At 38.2% G+C, this 27,393-nt stretch overlaps 1 protein-coding gene across 1 annotated transcript in view; it reads right to left on the bottom strand.

Annotated features, from left to right (window-relative positions):
- The window catches only part of npr1a (natriuretic peptide receptor 1a), a 98,494-nt gene that overhangs the window by 32,529 nt on the left and 38,572 nt on the right, over nucleotides 1–27,393 (bottom strand). The window contains exons 4-5 of the mRNA XM_065293660.2: nucleotides 21,226–21,339; nucleotides 10,847–10,982 (exon numbers count right to left, since the gene is read on the bottom strand). Of these exons, the coding sequence (XP_065149732.1) occupies nucleotides 10,847–10,982; nucleotides 21,226–21,339 (250 nt within the window). The remainder of the gene's footprint in view (nucleotides 1–10,846; nucleotides 10,983–21,225; nucleotides 21,340–27,393) is intronic.

The raw sequence follows: 27,393 nt of genomic DNA, 5'->3' as shown, positions 1-27,393 counted from the left end.
TCCATTGCAATAAATGGGATCGCCTTGCTCTGCTACTGCTAGTTGCTGCTAGTTTGAATGCAGCCTTAGGGGCTAATCACACCAAACATGCTTTAAACGCTTGAAAACGCGTTTAAAAAAAAGCAGTGCGACGCGGCTTTTTATATTGCTAGGCAACCACCGAGTCAGCTGTCTTGTCAATCAAATATTAAAGCGTGAGAGCTCTTTTGCTTTTAACTGCCATATTAGCTTAAACTTTAAAAAGAGGACGCTTGCTCTGACCTTTTTGAGGGTGAAAGGTGCACAAACATGCAAGAGACAGTGAGCGAGTGAAGTCCGGTTCTTCAAAGCAACTGTAAACTTCCCTCACCACAACGTATGGCCCACCTCTCCCCTCATTCGATTGGACAATGGAAAAACATGAATGACGTTGGCTGCTTTTCCGCTATCAGCGCTCCTTCAAAAATGCGTGCTGCGACCTCCGGCAAAAACCGCAAGGCATTCAGCGCGCATAAACAGCACGCATACGCTCACTGCCCATAGAATATTATTCAAAAAAGGCGCCTGCAACTGCCATAAACGCTTTTGGTGTGAATGGCCCCTTAGTGGGGTTGTTGCGGTGACAGAATTTTCCCACCGGTTAATCAGCGCGTGACAAACCCGGTGTTACCGGTTTCACCGGGTGGGAGGGGCTTATTAATGCACAGAAGTGCGCATTTTACTTTCACTTTTGAATTAGATGCAACTGTTGTTTAAATCCAGCGCTGCTTGAATGATGGGTTTATTATTATTCTTAATGAAAAACACAACAACAAAACGATCTCTCCTACATTAAACATCATGTATGCATCTTATAAAAAAAACGAGTAAGCACGCGGCTTCTGCCATCGTCTGCTTGCCGCAGCCTGCCCTCTCAGAAATAAAGGTACGAAACTGTACTTTTTCTGTCACTGGGGCTGTACCCTTTCAAAAAGTACAGCTTTGCACATAAGGATTTCATTTAAGTACCTCAGAAGTACATTCTGGGACCAAAGAGAGCTTATTAGTACCTCAAAAATTCATATTAGTATCTCAAAGGTACATATTGATACTAAGTTTTTACCGGTACATTTCTGTACCTATGGTCCATACAATTGCCTTTTTAAAGGGTGCTGCCCCAGTTAGGGTACATATTTTGACTTTTTTCTAACAATGTAGGGTCCTTAAGGTACGGTAATCTACCCATAATTGTATTCTGTTTTGTATTCCTGTAAAGGTATCAAACGGAAACTTAGGGTACAGCCCCAGTGACAGAAAAGGTACAGTTTTGTACCTTTATTTCTGACAGAATTAATGAAATCTGACACCCGGCAGCCGCTGCTCTGTGATGACGCGTGTTCAGCTCCGCTGGATTCAGACAGCAGACACATACAGTTGTAAGTGTTTGCTCTCTCTAACGAAACTAAATGATTTAATTACAAGAAAATATCAAAACGACGGTGAAAGACGGTGTCGCGGTGGGGAAGTGATCTAACCGGTGAGAGGCTGTTTCACCGACTATCGCAACAAGCCTACCCCTTAGGCTAACATCTTTCTTTAGATTTTTCTTTTGATTTCAGAAAAAAATATGACCAGGCACATCTGTAATAGATATTATGAGATTCATCCAAATTAATAAATTATAAAGTATAAAATTATTATTTTCATTCTCTTCTTTTAATAATAAATGTTACTTCTTAAGCCTGAATTAAGGATGGTTTGCTTCAAACATTGTTCAAGCCTAAAAAGTTAATAGCATTTTAACTGTAGAGTTATATTATATTGAAGGTAAAAGATATAATTGTTCAAAGAATTAAGATTTGTTTTGATTGGGTCTTGTGAGGGGTCTGATTTGTTATGTCTGTGTTCCCTTTTCTTTCAGTGTCATCTCCGAAGATTTTTTAGCTACATTTGAGCAGCCCAAAGGTGCCCAAGGCGCGTCTGGTGCTCGGGTCGATACGGATAGCACAGGCGTTGAATGGGATGTATTTACTGTTGAATGCTGATAATTAACTGGAAACCAAAGCACAATCATGATCAAAGCAACAGAAAGTGAATACCAGAAAGAAAGTAAAAGCATGTTGGTAAAGAAGGACTGAAAAGGCAAACACTTTTATATCTACACAGCAATAAATGGGTCATAACATCTATACCTAACTTACAGTATAAATGCATGTGCAAGCAAAAGATAAACAAACCATTAGTGTTTAGCACACAGCTGGTCAGAATATACAAGCTTGTTACTGTGTGACAAAAACGCCAGGGTCCATCTAGGGAAGTGACATCACACCGGCCTCAGCTGTGGTTGCAAGCTAATCTAATCATCATGGACATGTGGGGAGGGGGGATTGACAGGCTCATCCCCTGATCAAATTCCATCTGCCGAATGAGGTACAACATTAGGTGAGGGAAATCGGATGGGATGTGCAACATGGGTTTGAAGATAAGGCCCAAATAAGAGAAGGAAGTCAACAGAAAGACTCCTGCAGATGGTGCGAAGGATGTCCTCATGTGCTCTGAGGGGTGAGAAAGAGGGATGTGGGTTTTAACCCAGACCAAATGGTGCTAATTTATGAAGAAATTCGAGAGAGGCCAGGGAGTACGACCACAGAGAATATGCCACTGGGAAAATGATCTCTTTGAAACCCGGTGAGCAGAGAAAGAAAAAGTGAGATGCAAATAAGAATAGCTGATACGCAAAAGTGATCATATGCTTTATTTTGAAGATCAGTTTGGACAGAGCATTGTGGGGAACAAAGGGAAAGATATAGACATTCAGGTAAAATGTTCAGTAGCATACAAAGTACAGTAGTCAGTTTCCAAAAAGACAAAAGTCTCCAAGTCCAACTTATCCTCCAACCCATACAATTATTTTGGTCATTTTTTCATTCCCCCAAATACAACAGATGTGTTTACTAAATTAGCGCCTCTACCAGCAGATGAAACTTAATATTTTAAGGTATGGAATTATTTATATTGGGCTATAATTTTGCTATGATGACATGTATTGAAATATGACTTTCAATTTAAACCTCCAGGAGTAATTGTGTTTTATTACACATTACAGTATTTAGGAATTTTGTGCAAATAACGTACCCATTTATTTATCGTATGATATAAAACATTTTTTTTTTCAAAAAGTACTTAAAATATTCCAAGAAAAAAACGATTTATATGAAGAAGAGATTCAAAAGTGATGTCAATTCGCTGTAAATATCAGACTCGGTGTACATTTGTTTAAAAACTACCGCCAGAAGAAGCGATGATACGTCATCTTTGTGAAATAGCATTGGCTCTCGTGTGTATCTGGCGTAAGGCAAAAAAACCGTAACCACAGGTTGTAATACGCTGCTGGCCGCTAAAGGGCACTGATACCCTTAAACGTAACTTTACACTGTAATGAGGTGCTTGCACAAACAAATTATAAGGTCATTATTTTTGTCCTTGTAACAAGAGTTGTTTTGCAAATGAACGAGGGCATATTTAAAGGCCTGTGTTTGAAGTTTGAGAAATTGCATCTGTTATTCGTAAAGTGAAATGGATAAAGAGGGCTGCTGAGAGAAATCCTCACAAACTGCAAAATGTAATAAATACACCCAGGCCTGTTATTTCGTTTTGTTACTTTTGTAAGGAACTGAATGCATTAACCTGTCAACTATCAAAAAAAATATTCACAGTTATTCACAACAGCTCCAGTCAATATTCAAACTATAACAAGAATGTTAGGAAAAAATCAATTACAAACACTTGAATACTGTTCAAACGGTACTTGAAAGCTTGCAAAATGTCCAATTTCAACCTCTTCTTTCTTCAGTAATCTGCTACAGTTACATTTATGCACTTGACAGACACTTTTATTCAAACAGACTTTACAGTGGATATAAGCTACGCATTTTATCAGTATGTGTGCTTCCTAGGTATCAATCCATGATGTTTGCACTACTAATACTGAGCCACAGAAATCTTTCTGTGCTGGATTTTGTCCACTACAGAGAAGATTCAGTCCACATGTTCTCGCACTGATACAAATGCTGATCCGAGGGCGGCGGGCCTTCAAAAGAATCCCATAAGCGACCCGGTGCCTGCTGACCTGAGCTCAAGTCATAAGCGCCACAGCGGATTTATGACCTGGATCTCTTAGGTAATAACATAAGGGTCAGTGCGGCAGGGCCGGAGGGAGGGGGACAGAGAGAGAGAGAGAGAGAGAGAGAGAGAGAGAGAGAGAGAGAGAGAGAGAGAGAGAGAGAGAGAGAGAGAGACAGAGAGAGAGAGAGGGGTCTGAAAGCACTTTAAGTAATGGAAGTGAATGCTGTTTCAGTGTTATCATTCTTCTCTATGAGAGCTTGACCGCACTGCCATTAATGACAGCATTAGATAAGTGTGGGGTGCGTACCCGAGCGTTTATTAAATGCCCCGAGCCGCTGGCTATTAACTACTTTGAAAATAACTGAGGATCGAATAAAAATAAAAATGTCAGAGTAGCATGTGTTGTAGGCATTAAATATAACCACACATTAAAGTTATAAATCAGATGGTTTTCTTAACCATAGTATACTGTATGTGTATTTTTACTACACGGTCAATCACCTATGGGTCACCTGGGGTTAAGTGTACTGTAATGTACTGTATGATGACCACTGAGTCTCATCACTCCTTAAAGGTAAAGTGTGATTGCTTCTTATTGTATATTTTGTTTTGTTAATAAAGCATGGTGAAGCCAACGTCTTAATATTGAAAATATAGGCGGCCACCGTCCACTTTATTTTGTAGGCTATTGTATTCTGAATCTGCTATATTAAAGCAATGAGCCCCAAGAAGCAGTGGGTCACCAGTGCATTTTATAACAGCTAAGGGGCGTGGTTAGGCACGACGCGAAGCTGTTATAAAATGCAGTGTAACCCCACTGCTTCGCGGGGTTCATTGCGTTTATAAAACGGTTACTTCATATGCATAGCAGGGTTTCACAAAATGAAATACAAATAAGTTGTAATTATATTAGTACAAATATTACTCTTCCGCCAAACAAAATAGTTCCTCAGAATCAAGTGTGGCTGCAACAGAGCGCAATTCTCAAGCAACACAGACGCAGCAAAGACACAATGAAACATGATTTAAGACTGTGGTGTTTATTTTTATAAATCAACATTCATCTAAAATATACATTAACATATCGTGAAACTGTTGAAGTGATGATCAAATATTCTTGGAAGCATGCTTAACTCTTTCCCGTCAGCATTTTTTTATTGCCTTACGGAAAAATTTTCTTCTTTCCAACAACAACAAAAAACCTTTCATCCTACCTTAATTTGTTCTCTTATTAGTTATCACCTCTCACATTTTCAGCTAAAAGCGGAGATAATTCCATTTTTGTGAAGAACTTTTGAAAGAGATCAGATTCAGAGCCATCAAAACTTACACGTCAAGCTAAATCCACCACAACGCTGTTGTGTCGAGTGAATGCGTCAGTGTTAAGTTAGGTAAGATTGCCATCTATTGGATAATAGCGGAAATATCAATTTAAGACAAAAACAACTCAGAGAACGTTTTCTCTTTATTGACAAAATGACTCCACAATATTTATTGTCATTTATCTGGATATCGCCATAATTGTGCAAATGTAAAAAAATAAAAAAATGATTAAAGACTGTGGTGTTTTTTTCATGAATCAGTGCGCAGAAACAGTGGCGCAGTGATACTTGTAATACGGTCTAAACCGTGGGTTTACCGGGGTATTTTATCACGGCTTAGAATGCGTTTCAACCAATCAGAATGAAGAACCAGAACGAGCCGTTTTATAAATTTTATTTTGTGCTTTATATAAAAAAAGTTTTAAGCAATAGGAAGGATAAGTGATGTTTACCGATGCACATGAATGTAAATGTCCTTTTAAGGGACAAACACTGTCCTGTCTATAAAATCTGAACTCATCAAAACAAAACCATACTCCATGAACGACAAACCCAAAGGTTGGGTTAACCCAGAAAATGCTTATATTTGACCAAACAATGAGTTAAAATAGGGTAATGTACAGCCAGCCTGTTGATATCATGAAATTAATTCCCCACAACAAAGCACATTTAACAATAAACTTTCATATAGGTTACTTTTCAAGCAAGCAGGGTCTTGATCAGACAGTATGTTTATGGAGATTTGGTATGCTGACTTTATATATTTTCAGCTCAATTTTTTTTTGTTCAGGCACCCATTTCAGGCATTTCACAATGTCACTCCAAATATGTTTATTTAATGTGATTAATTATTAGTAAACATAATTAATCATGACCACAACCCCTAAATTCTGTAATTTTCAAATCATCAAATCAATGCCTGATGAATTACCATCATGTTATTGAAGCTCATAATCAAGTCAGGCTTGATTGCAAAACGCTCATCACAATGTTTTCAAAATTATCCTCATTTTAGAGATAATACACTGGTCCTTAGCTATTACTGGAGCGGTTCCATTTTAAAAAGTAAACCCTGAAAAAGAGTTCATATTAACACCTCAGAGATACATAAGTACCAAAGAGTGCATATTAGTACCTGAAAGTTACATAATGGTACCAAATGTATTTATATCTGTACATAAATGGTACATTTTGCACCTTTTTAAAGGGTACTGCCCCAGTGACAGACCACACCATCAGAAGAGAAAGAATGCAGGGGTCAAGGAAAGCAATGTTTGAGGAAGGTGTGAACAAGAGGGGGAGGAAATGGGGTTGGGGTAGAAAAACAGACTGAGACGGGTCTGGAGATGACAGCTTCTCAACGGAGGATGCAGATGTTACTGGGATAAAACAGATGCCCCTGTCTGTTTTCATGAACAGATGCCCTGTCCTGCCCACACGCACCTGCATCAATACACCTCAGATGATGAAAGACAGAAATGAGGAAATGTGGGAGAGGACAGCATGCACTGGATGAGAGCAAATGGGCGATGCAAATTAAAGTGCGTTACAGATCACCTCTCAGTGCCAACATTAAATACAAGCCCAGAGAGTGACTGAACACACTCATTTTGTGTTCAGTTGTGCCTCAGATAAGTTATTGGTTTGAGATGTCCCTGTGATCTGCTCTATGAATGGATATGCAGTAGGGGGAGAAGACCAGGCTATTGACTTTGTCTGTGGTAAATATTGTCAGATTGGATTTATGCACCGCGGGTCATCTGAGGGAGATATACTGAGAGAGAGAAGATAATGGCTGTTTCAGACATGTAAGTGGAGGGACAGCAGTGAGGTGAGGGGTGTCAGGAGACAGAAGTGCTGAAGGGAGGGGGGCACAGATGCAGCTTTTAGAAAATGTTTAAATTGGCTGTAACAAAAAAGTAGGATTTTAATTTACAAAAGAATTAGGTAATTAGGTCACTTTTTTATTTGTATGCAAACATATGCAGATGATCGAATGCACATCCTTGCAAAACATAGTTTATGTCGTACATGAAGACAGACGTTCAACGCATGCGCATTGTAATGAAATACAATGCATCTCCTGAGTTACATACTACATCTCCTGTACGTGCATGCGCGACCTACGCATACAAAGTATGCACGATTACAAAATTCCAGCGGTACACATACACGCACATATTTTTCTGATGACGGAATTTGCTTCTTCACATTAAAATGGTACTATACATTTATCTTTAAATAACATTACAAGATATACATTTGTCATCAGCATATGTGTTCCCCGGGTTCAAACCCATTGCCTTTTGCACAGCTAACACAATGCTCTAGCACTGAGCTATAAAGGATCGATACGTTCTCTCTTTCTTCCTTTCTCTTTTTCCCTTTCCTTCCTTCCTTTCTGTCTGGTGTGGTGCACTATATAACATGTGTTCATGTTTCCTGTGTGAAAAAGCATAAAGCAGTGTGTTTTTCCATGTTAGTGTACAAAAGGTTCCAGTTACACAGAATTAAGTATTATGGTGCAAACTTCAAAAAAATTTCATGTCCACTTAGGAGGTTAATGAAGTATGATGTGATATTGTACGTGTTACACACCAGATTAAGGGAGCTGTCCTCAGCAAAGGCCAAACAAAGGGGATTTGACTCCAGTATGAAAATAACAGCATCTCGGCATGGCAACAAAAATACTCTACTAACCCAACTCTACATCTTTTAAGTGGCAGGGCAACAAGGTCACTCCCTTTTTTTAGCGTATTCCTGTAGGCAGAGGTTAGTCAAAAATTCTGGAAATTGTCATCATATACATGGGAAGTAAGGGGCTGTAGTCCAAACCAGCCGTTCTCTGTAGTCCATGAAAAGCAGATTCTGTTAATGAAAATATATCGCTTGCCATTGAACTTTCAGCTTTATCATTTTGTATCTGTTATTTATGCTCTAACAGCAACATTAAACACTAAGTAAACTCTGGAAAATGGGATTACTAAAAACGGCACCTTTAAATAAATGACACAACACGATTTAATTACAGTTTGCGCTTGTCGGTTTTCTGGTATTTGCGCCAGTATTTAACGCATAAAAAGCATGTCTTAAACCCTATGCTAATTTGCACTGCTCTTGGACATTTTGGAAAAAGAAATTGTGTTACTTAACCCTTGTGGGTTGTTCCCATTCACTACCCTTTAGGGTTGTTCGTGTACAAAAAAGGCCACTGAATTAAACGGCTGTAAAAATGTATCAGATTATTATTTTTTCTAATGTTTTTCATAAATCTGTTAATCAACCTCAGTACTGATCAAACATACCAAATGTTTACAAAATTTCCATGATTTTAACTCTTTAATTGCCAAGTTCATAAGTGGTTTCACTGATTTGGGGAAAAAATCCCAAGATTGCCCAAGACTGTGAAAAAGGTTTTTAAAAATCCAGTCCATAATCACTTTTTATATTGAAAATCTGTAATTTTATGTGTGTTTTTTTTTCATCAAATCATTGACACCACTTATGAACTTGGCAATTAAAGAGTTAAAATCATGGACATTTTTTAAGCATTTGGTAGTTTTGATCAGTACTGAGGGCGATTAACAGATTTATGAAAAAAAATATTAATCTGATACATTTATTTAGTGGCTTTTTTGTACACGAACAACCTGAAAGGGTAGTAAATTTGCCCATGGTATATTGTTGAGTTTTTGTAAAATTTCAAAGCATTTTCTCAAAATATGTGTAAATATAAGATTTGTCATCGAAAATCATTTCATTTGCTGAAACACAGAGAAAGTTGTGGCCAACTTAAGACATAAAAAATGGCCAAAAATGGCCTCAACAACCCACAAGGGTTAAAAGGCGGGGTGCACGATCTCTGAAAGCCAATGTTGACATTTGAAATCTAAACAAACACACCACTACCCCAATAGAATCTGGACCTTCTTTTGATAGACCCGCCTCACATATAAACAACCCAGGCAACAATGTTGGTTAGTAGACACGCCCCTTACTGCTAATTGGCTACAAGTGTGTTTTGGTACACGGCCCGACTCCCTTTTCCAAAGCGTTTCTCAAAAATCGTGCACCCCGCCTTTAACAGGCATCTTGTCAGTAAATCACCTGTAAAAAATTTCCAGTCCCTTCAGTGCTTTATTAATATTGCTTTCTCACGCTACTTTGCCCTGATTATATCTGGCCCAAAGATGCATATAAAGTGATGGATCTTTTTTGTATATATAAAAAAACGGTTTGTGTTGAGCTAAAGAGAAGTCTTCTTATACAATATTAGTGGACAATTTTCATATTTGGGTAACCTATTTCTCAAATTTTTTCTTTTATTATAGATTTATTTTTTATTCTTTCTTTAGTTTGATAAATTTTTTATACACATCAACACACACAATTCACATTCTGTGATGTATGCATGTTAACAATCAATTTTCCTGTGTATCCTGTCACCATGATGTGTTGTACAAGCTAACAAGTTATGTAGGGTTTCAATTAGCAGTACAATTTCAGTCTATATAGGGTCCAGTCACAGGGTACTGCTAAAACCTGCTTCAGATTCTAAATGGCCTCTCTCTGATCATTAAAATCTGCTTCTGTGTGAGTGAAGTATGACTTGATTGTGGGTTTTAGACGTTCTTCTACAGACTGGAAAATTGCCAATTGCCCGTGTGTGTTCTGCTAGTGCTGGCTAGTCACTTAAGGGATTATTAAACGGAGCAAACTAAACACAGCTTAAGAAGGACAGGAAGACAAACAGAGAAAATTTGAGGATGAAAGATGATGAAACAAGCAGTAAATGGAGGGATGACAGGCGGGCATTTCTGTTTTCGTATTAGTCACATGTTTTCTTTTTAAACCAATTTACTTTTCCCCAGAAATCTCATTTTTGAGCCACAGGTTGAATTAGATGCTGGTATCTATCTATAGATACAGCTCTTCTCATACTTTAGCTACATTAGAAGTGGATGTAATAATCCCCACACTGATTGAAGTGATTGTAATAGACTCAAGTGGCAAGCAATGCTTCAAAATTCACATCAAAATTCTATCAGACTTAAAAATCTGGACTACTGCTATATAACACCAACAAAATCAAGAAACAAATGCTGCTTAAAAGACCAGAACAAATTGTAATACTGATTGTATTATATATAAAGGCTCCAATTATGTTTTTTTTTTTGTGATAAATAGTATGTAGCATTTAGCACTAGTATGTGTTAAATGTTGGTTTTAATTTCACTAAATAAGTTCAAAATATCAAGTTTTCTTTCACCCAGAAATCTTTTAGCTTTAAACAATGCTTTTAAACCCACTTTATTAGAGGATTAATTCCTCGTGTGATGTTTTTTATGATGTAAGTGCTTTTAAAAGATTTAGCAAAACAAATGTATTATATACAGGACAGTAAGAATGCAGGCGCTATATGTGCTTTAAGCAGGACTGACCGTGGTAGGTGCGATTCCACATCTTCTTAGTGACCATATCCCCCGGGGGCCGTGTGCCCGACTGATCCAGAGTCTCGTTTAGGGCATTAGAGTACAACATGACGCCATCATGGAATGCTCCAGAAATCAGATTCATCTGGAAACATAAAATCATTATTAGCATTAAAACGTAAACCACAAAGTAATTGGATCTTAAATTAGATCTGGAACTGTTATTAGATCACTATAGCTTTCTAGAAAACATGTTCACAGTATTTATAAAGAGACGATGATGATGATGAAGTGAAGTAATTCAATGACCCCAGGAGTTTGTGTGCAAGAAAAAATGGCAGCATTCCACGTTCCCCCTAAAATCACCTCTCGCTATTTTACATCACACATTCCTGCTGTGCTCCGTCAAACATGTTACAAAACACTCTACTTTACTTCTGTTCCAACATGTTTTTCCCAACATTGAATTAAATGAAAAATGTACAAACAGAGAATGTGTGTTATCAGTTGCGCTTTTGAATCCATGACTCCAGCGCTGTTGCAATCTCATAAAAAGGAGACGAGGCGTCTGTACTGTTATAAGTACTAAAACTTAGGATTAACTGTACTAGTAGTTTTGTAAACAAAAAAATTAATCAAATGTCAGAGATTTTAATAACCTTAAACAATTCTTATTGATTTTTTTCCAAGACCAAATTTATAGCTACACTATAAACATTAATTTGTTTAAAGGGCTCCTTGACCATGATTTCACTTTATTAATTTCAGTACAACGCTCAAAGTTCATTGCAAAGGGAGATTAACAGAAATTGCTTGGAAAATAATGGCTAGATAGACTACAGGTGAGCTTTTTCCTGGTTGTGTTACATCACAAACCCATACACAAACCCTGCACCCGGGAACACGCAATAAAGAGGGTAAGGCCATGTTGGGCTGCTTTTTATGTTGTAGCAAAGATCTTCTTTAGCGATCTTGTGTCCTTGTGTGACTTATAAAGGGATGTGTTGTCACCTATATGGTTCATTGGAGGCGTTTCTGAATGCAAATGACCGTAAACGTGCACGAGCATGGTGCTTTAGAACACATGGGATTTATCAACAATGATTACTTACTGATGTGCGTAAGAACCACATGCGCACATTTGATAAATACAGATTTTTTTGGACTTACGCATTTACTAAATTTCATTGGTAGGGCAAAATATAGAACATTTTCTACGCACTGTTGATAAATGAGGCCCCTGGTTTGTTTTCGAAATAGGCTCATAGTTATGGCGACAGATATTTGGCTACACTCGTTATACAAATACAGTGCTGCACAGTCAGTAGCAATCACTGTAGATCCGAAGTTTGTATTAAAATAATGTCCACAAACAGTGTATCTAAAAAGTATAAGACAACTACAAACAAAAAACATATCAGTCTGAAACGTCATTGTCACACAATGTTTATAATACATCGGAGCACATGCAACTTAATGGTTATGACGTTTTTAGACAACGTGCGAAATAGTATGCATATGTCAGGTCCCTTAGGGTTAGGATAACAAGAGATAGTCACCTAGTGAATGGAGGTCCTGGATGCTCTTGGATGTTACGTTAAAGTTAATGGGAGAAATGTCTTGTCACATCGTGTGGACGATTAACACTTGGAAAGAGGAATATAAACACTCGTTTTTTTCTGGAGCTATATCTTTTATCAGAACGCGAAAACACCGTGGACCTGCAGGTAAGCACCGCAGCTTTTAAATGTGGACATTGATCATTTACTTTATCGTGATGTGACTATTAAAACATGTTATGAGATATCGCCACTGGTATATTTATAAGCAGCATGCAAAAACATCTCTCTGACACTTATAAAAAAACATTTTGTATAGTACTGACAAGAACAAAGTTTAATAATAATAACAGAGTGCTCGTATCGCGTTAAGAATAAATGAGAAAGCAATAGTAACGTTATACAAGTATAGTTTTATTAACTTTTACCTCGCGCCAAAACAATAACAACACAAAAGACACTAAATATGAATAAAAAAACAAGTAATCGTTTGATCATGACACCACATACTGCTGATTTGATCTCATTTTGACGATCATAAACAAACAAGGCCAACATGAGAGCCAGGGTATCTCTGTCAGAGATGTAGCCCAGAGAGGGCGGTGGTCAGCGGGGCGAGTGAACACTCACGTCCGCTCATGCTTTGGTTCTCATTCGTACCGAATCTCAGTAAGCACTCGTTCAAACAGGTGCTATCTTTACTAATCGACTGCAGATTTAAATATAATACATATACATTCTCGACTAAACTAATCTTAAAACTACACTTTGTGACCAAGAAACGGTAATATAAAGAAACGGCTTTTCCGTCCATTGAGTTGTTATGAGCTTCAAAGCAGCCGAAAGTTTTACCTGTCATTCTGGCCGCCCTCAAATCCGTGGCGGAAGAAGTAGTTCTCAAACAAAGAGGCTTTTAAAATAACTCCGTTGTTGTTTTTTAGTTTTCGTTTTTCAAACGTGTGCCGTTGAACTGTTGTATAAAAGCAATATCGCTCTCGGAGTCGTGTGATATAGCTCTATATCATCACGGCTGTGATTGCCTCCTGCACTCGGCCGTAATCACAGCCGTGATGATATAGAGCTATATCACACTCCTACTCGAGCGATATTGCTTAAATATATATATACTGTGCAGCACTGTATTTGTATAACGAGAGTAGCCAATATATATATATATATATATATATATATATATATATATATATATATATATATATATATATATATATATATATATATATATATATATATATATATATATATATACAATACAACCTATATATATATAACAACCTGATTACTACCTCTGTAATCTTTCATTCTTAAATCTTATTTAATCTTTCATTCTTAAATCTTATTTGTTACTATTTTAGTTTCTCCTCTCATAGGATTTTAAGAGAAACATATGATACATAGTTGATACTTAAATGATTTCAGATGATTTTTGAGCAATAAATGTTTTCTCTCGATACACATTGTGCCGTACCACAGCTCTTCCAAGAACTAAAACTCTTTAAAACAGACACACACACCCCCAAGAGTGCACAACAACAAACAACCCTAAATTACATAATGACATGCTTTATTACCCCCTAAATGGCATTATTGAACAATTTCACAAATGCCATGTGTGAGAAACTTGCGCGAGACCACTGAACTGTTTTTCATGCTGTTTCCCAGCACTCTTTGGGGATAGATAGTTTAACTTGGTAATCATGTTCATATATCGGTGTCTGTGGTGTTGGTATGTTCACATGTGCCTGAAACCATGTGTGAGAGACTGATGTGTGATTATTCAATTGTTGGGTGCTGTCTATGCCCAATGCACTGCCATTTATCACCACTGTTTTTGTTTGAATGTTTTGAAAGAATGCCTGTAACAATCTTAAATTATTTTTTACCCATGAGCCTTAAGGAATGTATCCATAAGATCTGGACACATGGGACAGCAGACATGTTGCAGCTGTTACATGCATACGATTTTTAAGTTCAACCTGGATCTTATTTAGGCCAGCAAACGGATAAGTTGCCAGGAGTTCCGAATGACGTACAAGACATGTAATGTGTGTGCAGTTTAGTGCTTGTGTGACACTTACGTACATTCACACGGGCGAAAGCGTTAACGCTTGACGGAATGCTTGTCTGAAGCGTGGCCAACAGCCAATCACAGTGGCTGCAACACATAATGCAAAACGTAATTGGTTGGCTCGTGCAAGGTTATTTGCATAAGGCGATCTGATTGGCTGACCCACGCGTTGGCGTTTGAAAAGTTGAGAAATGTTGTGAAACAAAATTGTAACTGCAACAAAAAGACACCTGGTGGATAAAGTATTGCAGAAAGCCAGAAATTTCGTTTTCTCTTAATTGACAAGTTAACTCGTCAATGGCGGGGAATGAGTTAAAACAATCCTCTGCATTGTATCACACATTCTCTGCTTTCTGTGATGTCCCTTTTTATTTGCAATAATTTCAGCCATTTCAAGCGCAAAGTAATTTAAGACATGCTTTTTCGGAGTTAAATAATCGCGCAATTAGCAGTCACAACACACGCTCAAACATTAGTAAATTGCGTTGCGTGAATCATTTAAATATTGTCCTCTTAAAAAGTTTGCGTTTGAAAGGGTAACTCCTAGAAATGCATGTGCAATAAGATCATTCACAAAAAAAAAATCCCAACAGTCTTTAGTAAATCCCGGCAGTTGTTATTTAACGGCAAAATGATGGTTTGCGCTGGCGCAAGCTGTTAGTAAATCTGGCCCTTAATTGCATTAATGTCCATCTATCCACCCAAAGCCATTACTGTCTTAAAGGAATAGTCTATCCATTTTCCATATTAAACTATGTTATTACCTTAACTAAGAACTGTTGAATCATCCCTCTATCATCTTAGTGCGTGTACGTAAGCGCTGGGGCGCGCTGCGACACTTCGATAGCATTTAGCTTAGCCCCATTCATTCAATGGTACCACTCAGAGATAAAGTTAGAAGTGACCAAATACATCAACGTGGGAGTACTTCGACTCGCCTGAAAAATCCACTCCCCTTCTCCCTCTCATAATTGGAGAAGGAGAGTATAACTGCTCCGAGTCGAAGTACTCCCAAAAGTGCTATTCCGCCATACAATATAGTTACCCTTTTAAATCCGCTTAGAAAAGTGCTACGTTTTATTTAAGCTAAATGCTATCGAAGTGTCGCAGCGCGCTCCAGCGCTAACGTGCACTAAGATGATAGAGGTATGTATCAACTCTTCTTAGTTAAGGTAATAACATAGTTTAATATGGAAAATGGATAGACTATTCCTTTAAACATAAAGTTTTAGATATAATTTAGTCTTAAGATAAAATCTAGTCAAAGTGAAGTAACTGCACCCCACTTATATGAATGTCACCCTAAGCTAAAGTAATTGAGCTCAGTACAGTTTCTGAGATCCACGGCACAGAGCCAGTCGGTTCCTGGCAAAACATAAAGCTCTGCTATACCATAATGAAGTGATAGAGAGAAAAGATCCAAAAAATGCTAGAAGAGAAGAGGTGGAACAAAAGTGCGGTTGCCATGGCAACTATAGACAGAACATGGACTCATCGATTCAGAACATCTGTGTGTGACGGAGGATAAGGCGATTGTGGAGCAGGGAAAAGACGATTTTAAGGGTGAAAGAGAACAGAAAGAGAAATGAAATGCTGTTTCTGGGTAAAAGGATGAAGAAGAGAAAAAAAGTATTAAAAAGAAATTACACATTCAGGCAGTAAGACATACACAGCAAGATACAATATAGTCAATATATGCACAGCATGATGGGAGTAAGAAGGACGGACAGGGAATTTATTTATTATAAAACTAGATTTTTACATTTTAAGTTTTGTGGCAATGCAGAACTACCATAAATCTTTTACAATGTTTCTCCAATGTGTTTATGGCTGGTTGCTAGAGCATTGTTATGCGGTTGCTAGGGTGTTGGTGATTACTGGCCTTTTTTCCCCATTTTTTGTCAATCACACAAAAAAATACCAGGCCTTCCCCTTTACCAAGCTATGTGATTTGAAGAGTTAATCACATTCACTGCAGAATGATTGGGGTATGAGTAATATAAAAAGTTCAATACTAAGGGCTTGAGGTTGTTTTCATGTGCAGGGGGAGTGAGGTATCATACACATGATCTGTTTTTCATCATTTACAATTTTCATCTCAACCCTGGATGTTCTCTTTATGTCCACATTCTAACTTCAACCCTCAGCAGGTCCTACATGAAAATGCTCAATGTAGTTTAAATCTCCTATAACAAGGAAGCAACACCTGTCAGCCACAACGGCTTTAACTGTGCACAGTCACACACAAAAACAGCCCATTTATTCTGAGAGGAGAGCAATAACCATTAAGCGGATGGTTATCCAGAAATAAGGACCATCATGAAATTAAATTAGAACCAAAATTAAGATCCTCCAAAAAAAGTTAGAAAGAAAGAGATAGGAATAAAACGAGAGAGAGAGAGAGAGATAGAGAGAGAGCGAGCGATGTTCTGCTGTATAAAGTTAGCAGCATTGAACAGAAAGACTTAGTTCATAAAGTTTTAAATATGGATATTTTTCTTTCAATAATCACATTTATTACCCTCAGAAGGCCTTTATTTAACCCACTGGAGGTGTATGGATTACCTCTGTCAAAGATGAATGCTTTTACATGAGTATGAGTATTAAAAGTACATTACAGGAGTATGATTTTTAAGTACCCCTGGATAAGACTAAAGTCCAATTTAGTTGTGCGTTAGGTCTACGCCGTAGGTTATCCATAGCCTCTGCGTAGCCTGACGTGCACCTCGCCAAATCTTTAACAGCACATCAATTCTACGCGGACAGCAAGGATTGTGATTGGTCCAGTAGAACGCCTCCCGTCAGGTAAAAAACTGCATCATAGGTATTTCCGTTTGCAACGGTGAGAACAAAGATGGACCAAAAATGAAAACCGACGAGTAACCTACACCATAGTGGCTACACCATAGGACCTACGCACAACTATAATGAGCCATTTTATGTTTGGCAGATGGAACTGTGATGAGTCGAACATTGTATTGTGATTGTAAGAGTTTGAAATCCAACACGATAAACGAGTGATTGCTGGAAACGCCTAATTTTTTATAAAAATCATTTAATTTGCAAAACTGTTTTTACGCTCGCTTAAGGTGGTTTTTGACCTGTGCGATAAACAGTAAATGCGAATAATGGGATATGAAAACGCATTTGCAGAATTAATTCTGACCTAGTAAACATTAAACCCACATGGTTTTTACCATATACGGGACTCAACATCGTCACCCAGAGATCAATGGGTTGAAAAATGCAACATCAAAAGTCATATCCATATAATCCTAAAACTTTATTCAGCAAGAAGGCTTCAGCAAGACCTAAGATACCTAACTGTGCATTAACACCGCCACCGGCGATAGCGTCAAAGTAGATGGAAATTAATGAGCAGAGGCGCGTCGCATCATGTACGGTGTGAGCGTTGAGGAGAATTGAAATCAGCTCAACTGGTGGCAACCAATCAAAGGCAGAAACCACTGCTTGAGAGGAGTTCGGAGAATGCATTTAAGCATCAGATCATCCACTAAACTTTTTCTATAGCGTCATTGGCAGGGCAGAGCTTTTATTGAAGCTCTCGCCGATGGCAGTGTGAACGCAGTAAAGCTTTGTTTATACTCGCGCTTTGGTCAACAAATCAAGATGTTTATAGTTGACGCGCTCGCTGTTGCACTATTCTTTGAAGCACCAGGGGGCGACACGGGCAATCGGGTGCAAAAACAAACACAAAGAAGAGGATGGAAGAAGTCGTCCGCTGGAACAACTCTGGTGCTTGTAACATCAAAGTTTAATATATTAATATGAGAACACGAATAAAACGTCAATCTCTTAAATATGTCTTTATTAAACATTATAATTTCATTAAAGTTTTACTAAACAAACAGTACAGAAATCTCAAGGTTTGTATTTTATTCCTCATCCACATTTACTACAAATATAAGCCAATAATTCTCAATCATATGTAAAACATTAAATGGTAAGGTTTCCATACTTTACTTTAAGTTTGTCAGATAAAAACTATATCCATTGTTGTTTATGGATTAATGAAAGAGATACGTCACAGGCATGCCTGTTCGGCTAGAATCGCCTTGAGGTCTTGAACAAAAAATTTTGTGCACACCTCCGTGCGAAATGGGGTCTCGCGCACCCACGTTGGTCGCGTCGACTATAAACATAGCTTTAGAACCACGAAAGAAACAAGAAAGCCATTAAGAGAAGAAATCGACCCAAGACCATCAACTCTACTAGATTTTAAATTTAAACCAGTAAGCTGCATTTTGTATGCCACTCAGTAAAATGTAGTCGATCTTCAATGAACTTCTGCACAGAGGGCTCATTCAAGGCTCTGAGCTGATCTCTAGCTAACAGACTGCTCTGTAGTGACAGACACGCACAAGGAGACCTGCAGCTTAGGGTAATTACCATCCTTCCCCACTGTCACTGAAAGGTTACTTATCCCTCACATACACATGCATGTCGGGAGTCTTTTTTGGGCGAATGCTGCTGGGTGACATTTACCATCAGAGCATAAACAAGCAAATCCGACAACTTCAATCATCTCTGTCTGAACTTCTGGTGCCATTTTCCCTTTCTATCAATTAATTAGCCCAGAACCTCTGAATATGAAACTGGCCATGAGGATTAAGTGTTGGTTTTATTATTCACAAATTATGTGAATGTTATAAACTGTTCTCAATTCATAATGTGTCTTATTCACAAATTGCTATAGACTAATTTAAAATGGGTATGGGCACTTAATACTCGAACGTGACATCAATGATTGATCACGAAAATGACGATCGTGTAGGATTATTTTTTTATTTGTGGTTCTTATGGTGTCATTTGGAGGTTACTGCATGTGAAATCACTGCATCTATACCTTAAAATCGAACATCTGTGTGCATGCTTCAGATCTGTCAGTCAGAGCGATGAGGATCGTTGTCATGTCTTATCGCTCTTAATAACTCCTTTAACATTAGTCAGTTCACATACTTAATCTCTCTTAACTCTTTCCCCACCAGCGTTTTTTTAAAAGTTGCCAGCCAACGCCATCCCTTTTTTATGATTTTTCACAAAAGTGTAACTTTCTGGGGTCGAACGTGGTGCGCGCGCCGCAAACTCTTCATTTTTCAATCACTGGGCAAATAGACTTAGATTACTCTCCTGATTTGGACATACAGACATGATTTATACATCATTTAAAACTTTGTCCAAAGTGTTTTTTGTGTCCACTCCCAATTAAAACAGAATGTTGTGCTTTTTGCAAAATGAAGAAAATAAACACAAGGCTCGAGATATTTTGAGGAATGTTTGTAACCAAACCAAGGATGAGCCCCATTCACTTCCACAGTAGGAAAAAATTATACTATGGAAGTGAATGGGCCTCATGAATGGTGTGGTTACAAACATTCCTCAAAATATCTTGCTTCGTGTTCATCAGAACAAATATATTTATACAGGTTTGTAACAAAATGAGGGAGAGTTAATGATTACCGAATTTTCATTTCTGTATGAACTATAAATGCAATGCGGTCAAAAATTAAGGTGCACCCAAGTTTTGTGCTGGTGCACCTAAGAAAACAGTTAGGTGCACCAGAGCAAAAAGTTAGTGTAGAGCCCTGAAACGTGATGCGCATTCTATTCTCTCTCCCTCAGTGAAGTCCTTTCAGAAACGCATCTCAAAATGAACTGTAACTCAACAAATACTTGTCAGACAAACAAAAAATAAATGTCTACATGGAGAAGAGAAATAAAACAGGAACCGTGTCATAGTCAAGGACACTTTAGGCACTGAAAGAGTTCATTTACGGGGATGAACCGCAGTGATAGATGCTGTATAGTCCCAGGAAAATATGCCATATCATATCAGTCTGCTGTAATCTCTAAAGGCCAGCAATCAAAGCCACCTGCAAGCTGCAATCAGCACAAGTTTTGTGGGCGTGTTTGTGCAATTACTTGATTTACACAAATTTCATTAGCGAATCAGGTGCGCTATCACCAGGCACGATTCATCACTGAATTCTCTGAACTTTGTGTCATCTCTTCTGAGAAGCATGCCATAGTGATGCTGTATAAAGCTATTAATTTAAACTAGTTGTTGTGTACAATACCGTATGTTGGAGAACCCAGAGAAACTCTTTAATAAGCTTCAAGGTCAATGGGGTCTTTCAGTGATAGACATTGCATGGGAACCATGCGTTTCAAAAACTTATCTGGAATTAATTTCAGAACAAAAATCACATTCTAGTTGCTTGTATGAACCTCAAGAGAGTATTCCTGTCATCTCTGCTTACAATCAGTGTATGCTTACAATTTAACCTCTGTTTATTTAACCTTGTGTTGTTCATATGGCTTTTCATTCTAAGGCAGAATGGTAGGGACTGTAGGGCTCAGTCACCAATCACTTTCATCAGTCAGGGGCAGTCTTGGCCTTATGGTTAGAGAGTCGGGCTTGTTACCCAAGAGTTGCCAGTTCATGTCTCAGCCAGCAGGCTGGGACTGCGGTGCACTTGAGCAAGGCACTGGCACCCCAATGCACCTGATTTCTTTTGATGGCCATTTAAAATTTATAAATGTTTTTAGAGCTTCTTTATACTCGAGCTTTTCAAATAAACTGTTCATCCAAGCTCAAGCAAGGCTTCTGTTGTTGTAATAACTACTAATATATTAATAATGCATGTTATTTATATTAACAATGAATAATAAATAATAAATAAGAGTGTAAATGGACTTTAAATGTGCTGTTAATTTCTTACCAGAGAATCCTCCACGCTGAAGTTAAACAAGTCCATTGCGTCTGTCTTCAGCCTGGACACGAAGTCTTTGTACTCGGGATTCTGAGGTTCTCTGTAAGTCAAGATCTTCACGCTCTAGGAGGATTAAACAAAGAGTGGAAATTTTAGAGACAGCGTGTTATGTAAACATAAAAAGGGCACACAGAGGATACACATGCAAATTGAACGTCTGAATCTTTTCAGCTAATCCAATCAAAAAATGAAGCCACGGTGTTGTTTAATGAGGAGTCTGAACAATCCTCATTGATTTCATTTATATTAATCAATGTTCATTTGTTTTGTTTGTGGGTAGATGTACAAACCAGAATGTAATGATTTCAGTGCAACCTTCACTATCTCTTCATTTATTTTCCTTCTCAGGCGCTATCACGCTAATGACTGCTCAGACTCTCGCTGTAAATTAAAGCGGTTGTGCTTGAAAAGTGGGACCTAGTTATTGCTAAAACCAACTGGTGCTGATAAATTTACTTCTCTTTACAATACAAACGGCACAAAACAAAATTGCCACCATTGCTGTGACTTGTGGGCAAAATCTAAACAGAGTAACTGTGCATTCACACCAGACGCGGAAGAGGTGGCAAGCGCGAGTGATTTACATGTCAATGCAAAGACAAGAATAGGCATCCTGCAGCGCTGTAAGCGGGAATTGAGCGTTTCGCGCTTTGGCACGTGATCCGCAGGAACTGGAGTTGAAAAATCTGAACTTTGGCGGATTTTCGCGTCAAGCTAACCAATTTGGAGCTTGCTGTAGTAGTGACGTGATTATAGGAAGCGAGCAGAGGCAGAAATAAAAGCAAAACAATGGAGGACAATCATAATCGCTATACGAGACATCTTCGTACTTTTACAGGAATTAAAAAGATTTTGTTTGGAAGAAAGTGAGTGAGGAGGTCGAACAATCTGGTAAGTTTACTCAATTTGAGCTATATATTTAAGCAATGTTCTAATAATTTAATAGACCGAATAGCTATTTCTTAATATTACCGAGGCACAAAGTGTAGTTTAAGATTAGTTTAGACGAGAATATATTTGTATTATATTCAAATCTGCAGTCGATTATTAAACAAAGTGCATTTGAGAATTTGCTTAGAAAAGAAAGCTTGGATCTGTTGGCCTGGCAGAAGCCCCTCCCATGACGCAAATTTATGCGTGAATGTCTTAAATGACTAGAATTTCACACGCAAATTAGACCAATATAGGCCAACTACGCACGAATAGCGAGCTTTTGCCGCCTCTTCCGCATCTGGTGTGAACGCACAGTAAAAATGAAACACTACCCTAAGTAGTACTTTTTCCTATTGGTCACACTGCCACAGCTCTTACGCTACGTACACACCAAACACGGGGCATCGTGTTACTCGCTCTAGATTTCGCGCGGGATTTAACTTTGTGTCATGCTAATTTTTCCCTCGAGTTGAATATTTTCAACTTGGGCGAAGACGCATTTGAGGCAAATAGCGTGTGTTTTCGTGGCAAACGCACCGCCCATATTGTGTCATTCGCATCGTCCCATGCAAGAACGTGTCTGATCGCATTGTATGTAATCTACTTGCGCAAAACGAGTCTGGTGTGAGCCCACATTAAGTCTCGCACAAAGCCCTTTAGGAAGAGACTTATGAACTCTCGAGAGGCTCCATGATCCACCATTGCTATAAGAAACGATTCTATTGCATTGAATGGAGTTGATGCAACTTTGTTCCTAAAGGGCTCTAGTCTCACATAGCCAGATCTTCATACTTCAACAACAGCTCTGAGTTTCCAAAAACTGCCTTAAGGCAATATGACTGAAACGTAAGGCAACAAATCATTAGTTTATGCCATAAACCTCCATACTTTTCAGCATTGTGTTGTTTCCAGGGGGACAGTCAAAGAATGCGACACACACGTCTCCTGGAAATTTAACCAGAGGATGACTTTGAAGCTGCTGAAGTGTTTCCAGATAAGTGTGCGTTCAGCCAAAAGTCTGTAGGTTACACAGCTCTAGCCTGATGCTATGCGGTTGCTAGGGTATTCTGATTGGTTGCCTCCAGGGCATTGCTATGGGGTTGCTAGGGTGTTCTAGATGGTTGCTAGGGTGCTCTGGGTGGTTGAAAAGATGGTTGCTTTCTGGCCTAGAAGAGCTCACCTTCAAGTCTCTGTAATCTTCTGGAAAATGTTTTATGTGATGTTTCATCACATCACAATTGACCAACATTAACAAACAGTTTTCTATGGCATCTATACAACTCTCCGAAACAAGACGCTTTTGGTTCATAAGAAAGACAAAACAGGACACAAGTAAACTAAAGAGTTTATATAATACTTTAAATAAGATTTGTCGCTGCCAAAACCAGTGTTTTTTTGTAGAGGCTGTCTGGCACTATTTGTGCTGCAGACATGAAAAATATCTTAAATCAAAATTGAACATACAAAGACAACATTAAACCAGGCTCTGGTTTAATGGGGATTAAAAAAAGAGTGGGTGGATTATTTCATTGCAGGGTGGTTGTGTTCACACACTGCCAACACACATTTATATCCCAACACTTTGTAAAAGTGGATTTTGCATAATATGGGCCCTTTAAGCTTTCACATGATGAAGGGACCCACGCCATATCAAGACCAGGAAATAAAAGAGCTCATCTGACTGTGTAACCAACCACCTAGCACTCTCATTCATGGCATGCTCAAAACTAGGGGTGTCACAATTAATCGATTGTGCGATGCATCGCGATGCGGGGGTGGACGATTCTGCATCGATGCAGTAATAACCCATAATCGATTATAGCCTGCTTACATCATTCGTCGCGTACAGGTATGTGGCGGTAGAAAAAATGGCAGAGGGTTGTGAGAAACGAGTGATAAAAAATGCACCGGGTATTTTAAAAGCCGATGTCTGGGCTCATTTCGGCTTCTATGAAAATGCTGGTAAGCACGAACTGGACAAGACACACGCCCGAAATGACCGGAGCCCGACATAATGCAGCTCGAATCCGAACGTACATTTAGATTGACAGCTTTTTAAAAGCCCGAACCCGTTTACAGCACGACATTATTTAAATGTGCGCACACACACAGCTTTTGTAAAGAATGAGAAATTTACACAGGTTTTAACATTATTTATTCATTACTAATTATCTACACGCAAAGTTGAAGTTGAAACAAAGAAATAAAATAAGTCATCTGTAACATTGTAACATCTCATTCTAAATATGCCTGCAATACACTATAAATAGGCCAATAAAAAGATTATTTCTTAACGAATTAAATTAAGATAATACATTCTGAATTAAGATGGGTATTTGGCAATAACGAAATTAAGAGAAAGGCTCCGTGGGATTTGCGTCGGCACTTCTCTCCATTACTGCCAACATTAGTCTATATCCTTTGTCTAAATTATGTATTTAAGACTCAATTAATATTTAGTTATACATTGAAAAACCTTTACTCACCAAGATTAGACTACATGTTTTTGATTAGGAAAATTATTAAATAAATGGCTTCAGCGCGGTCCTGCGCTACTGAACTTGACTGCTCATTTACCTCACAAAGCCGGAGCGGAAGCCCGAGCCCGCCCCGAGCCCGTGTAAAATGTTAGAAATAAAGCCCGAACCCGCCCGAGCCCGTCGGGTTCCGACGGTTCCCGTCGGGTTCGGGCAAAGATCTTCAGCTCTAGTGTAAAGCCTGCCATGCACAAATAAAATATGTAGGCAATACCACTAATCTAAGAAACCACGTTAACCGTTTTCACCCCGAGCTGCTAAAGAATGCAAGTGTTGATAATGCTTTAATTGACAGTAGTATTATGCACTTTTAGTTTTTCCTAATGTTTTAGTTTTAAATGCTGCTGTTGTTTGCTGTTTACAGAACAAGTTTGTCTTGTTTCCTATTAAGTAGTATACTTTAGTATACTTCTTGAAGAAAACAAAATACAAAGGAGTTCAAATACTGTATCTGACTTCTTACATTCATCAAAATAAATGTAGCAATGTGCAGTAATTAAAAAAAAGGATGCAATGCATCGTGATGCATCATGATGCATCGTGATGCATCATGATGCATCGTAACATCGAATTGAATCGAATCGTTAACTTAATAATCGGAATCGAATTGAATCGAGGAACCAGTGAAGATTCACACCTCTACTCAAAACACATAATCACACAGCGCTCCAAAAACGAATACAGCAAATTAGAGAAACTTTACTCAAGGCTAAAACAATTTGAAAACGTGATTTTGACCAGCTGAATGACGAGCATGTTTTTGCTTTGCACTGTTATCTTCAAATGTTATTCCATAAATGGATTGTCACCATCACACCAATTGTTAGTTGTATCATAGACATAATGGAATCATTTCTGTCCTCCGCTAAATAAATGTCAGCTCACTACCATTATTAGTTAATGCCACCAAATGTAAACATTCTCTGAGTCAAACACTTCTGTCACACAACATATCTGTCTTTAGTTTAAAGGCAGATATTTGGGTCCAGATCAAATCAGTGATTTGACATCTGATCAAACATGAATATACTGTAGTTATCTGCAGGAGCGTAAATTTATTCTAAATCTTTAATTACCTAATAAAAATAAGGCCTAGTTCTGGACAGAGTTGTCTAGTACTTAAGTATTTTTACGTTCTACATAAAAGTAAGTTTTCAATTATTCGTATTTTATTAGTGTTTTTCTTTGGAAAACATACATTCCAAACATATTATCATAATTTCAAGTTTTTGGTTAATATTTAATATTTAAGTACATTAAACATCTAGGGCCATATTTTAATGATCTGAAACGCAAGTGCGAAGCACAAAGCGCAAGTGAGTTTGTGGGGGGATCTTGGGCGCTGTTGCTATTTTCCCGGCGGGAGAAATAACTATTGCGCCAGGCGCAAATCAATAAGGGGTTGGTCTGAAGTAGGTTCATTATTCATAGGTGTGGTTTGGGTGTAACGTCAAATAAACCAATCAGAACGTCATCCAACATTCCCTTTAAAGCAAGTGCGCAAGTTCCATGGCGGGTTGCTATTATTATGACGGATTTACCGGGCGCACACCAGGAGCGGTTCACAGCCGAGGAGACCGACATTCTTGTAAGAGCAGTCAAAGACAGAGAAGTTGTTTTGTTTGGGGATGGGAGAAACCCACCCAAATCAGCGTCAGTTAAACAGGCGTGGGAGGAAATAGCCACAATTGTCTCATCAGCTGGCATCCCCAGGACGTTTTTTATTGTAACAATTTATGATTTGCAATAACTGTTGCATCTGTGATTAGATAAGCAAAGTGTGTGCGCGTTGTGCACGCTATACATTATGGTCAAGCATGCGCCCTTAAAATTGCATAATGAACAACGCACAACGCGCCACTGACTTCAGACTAGTTTTTTCTGGTCAGTGGCACAATTGTTTTTTGAAACTGCAAAATAGCATCAGGCATGGTTTGCGCCGGAACACGCCTCCGTTTTTGCGCTAAACCGCCCAAGGAGCGCAAGTTCATTCCTAGTTTGCCGACGTGCGTCTGTGGAGGGAAAAACCCTCTGTGCGCCGGTGCAAAATACGAATGATACATGCGTCACTGACAAATTCAATTGCGCTGGGTGCAAGATAGGGCCCCTAGTTATTTTTTGTACTTTTACTTAAGTAAAAATTATTTTCATACTTCAAGAAAGTGAAAGTACACAATTTTTATGTAATTAGGCATTAAATCAATTTTAATTTGCAATATATAATGAATACACAGTATGATTCTGTGCTTTAGAATGTAGTGAACATTTTTTAGTAAAGAAAAGTAATTTTTTTCCCAAGACAAACACTCTGATAAAGCACAGATGCTTGGAAAATGTAACTAAAATACTTAAGTATTATACACCTCTGGTCCTGGATTTAACTAAACCCTGTCCAGGAAACCTCCCCAAAATTCCTCAAGAGCAATTTTCGACAAAAATAATATAGCCAGAATTGTACTTGTAGAGATGTGTCTACACAGAGAGGAAAGCCTTACTATTATTATTATTATTATGTAGCATGAAGCACCGTGATAGTTTTTATAACTACCCAATCCTTATCAAGATGTTTGTCCTAATTATGGCCAAATTGTTTGAACTTTTACTTTTTTACAAACTTTTTGCACTTACTTGTTGTTTTTTGGTAAAC

This window comes from Paramisgurnus dabryanus, chromosome 19 (genome assembly GCF_030506205.2).
Source record: "Paramisgurnus dabryanus chromosome 19, PD_genome_1.1, whole genome shotgun sequence".
Taxonomy (NCBI): Eukaryota; Metazoa; Chordata; class Actinopteri; order Cypriniformes; family Cobitidae; genus Paramisgurnus; species Paramisgurnus dabryanus.
This window is presented reverse-complemented; position numbering and strand designations above follow the sequence as displayed.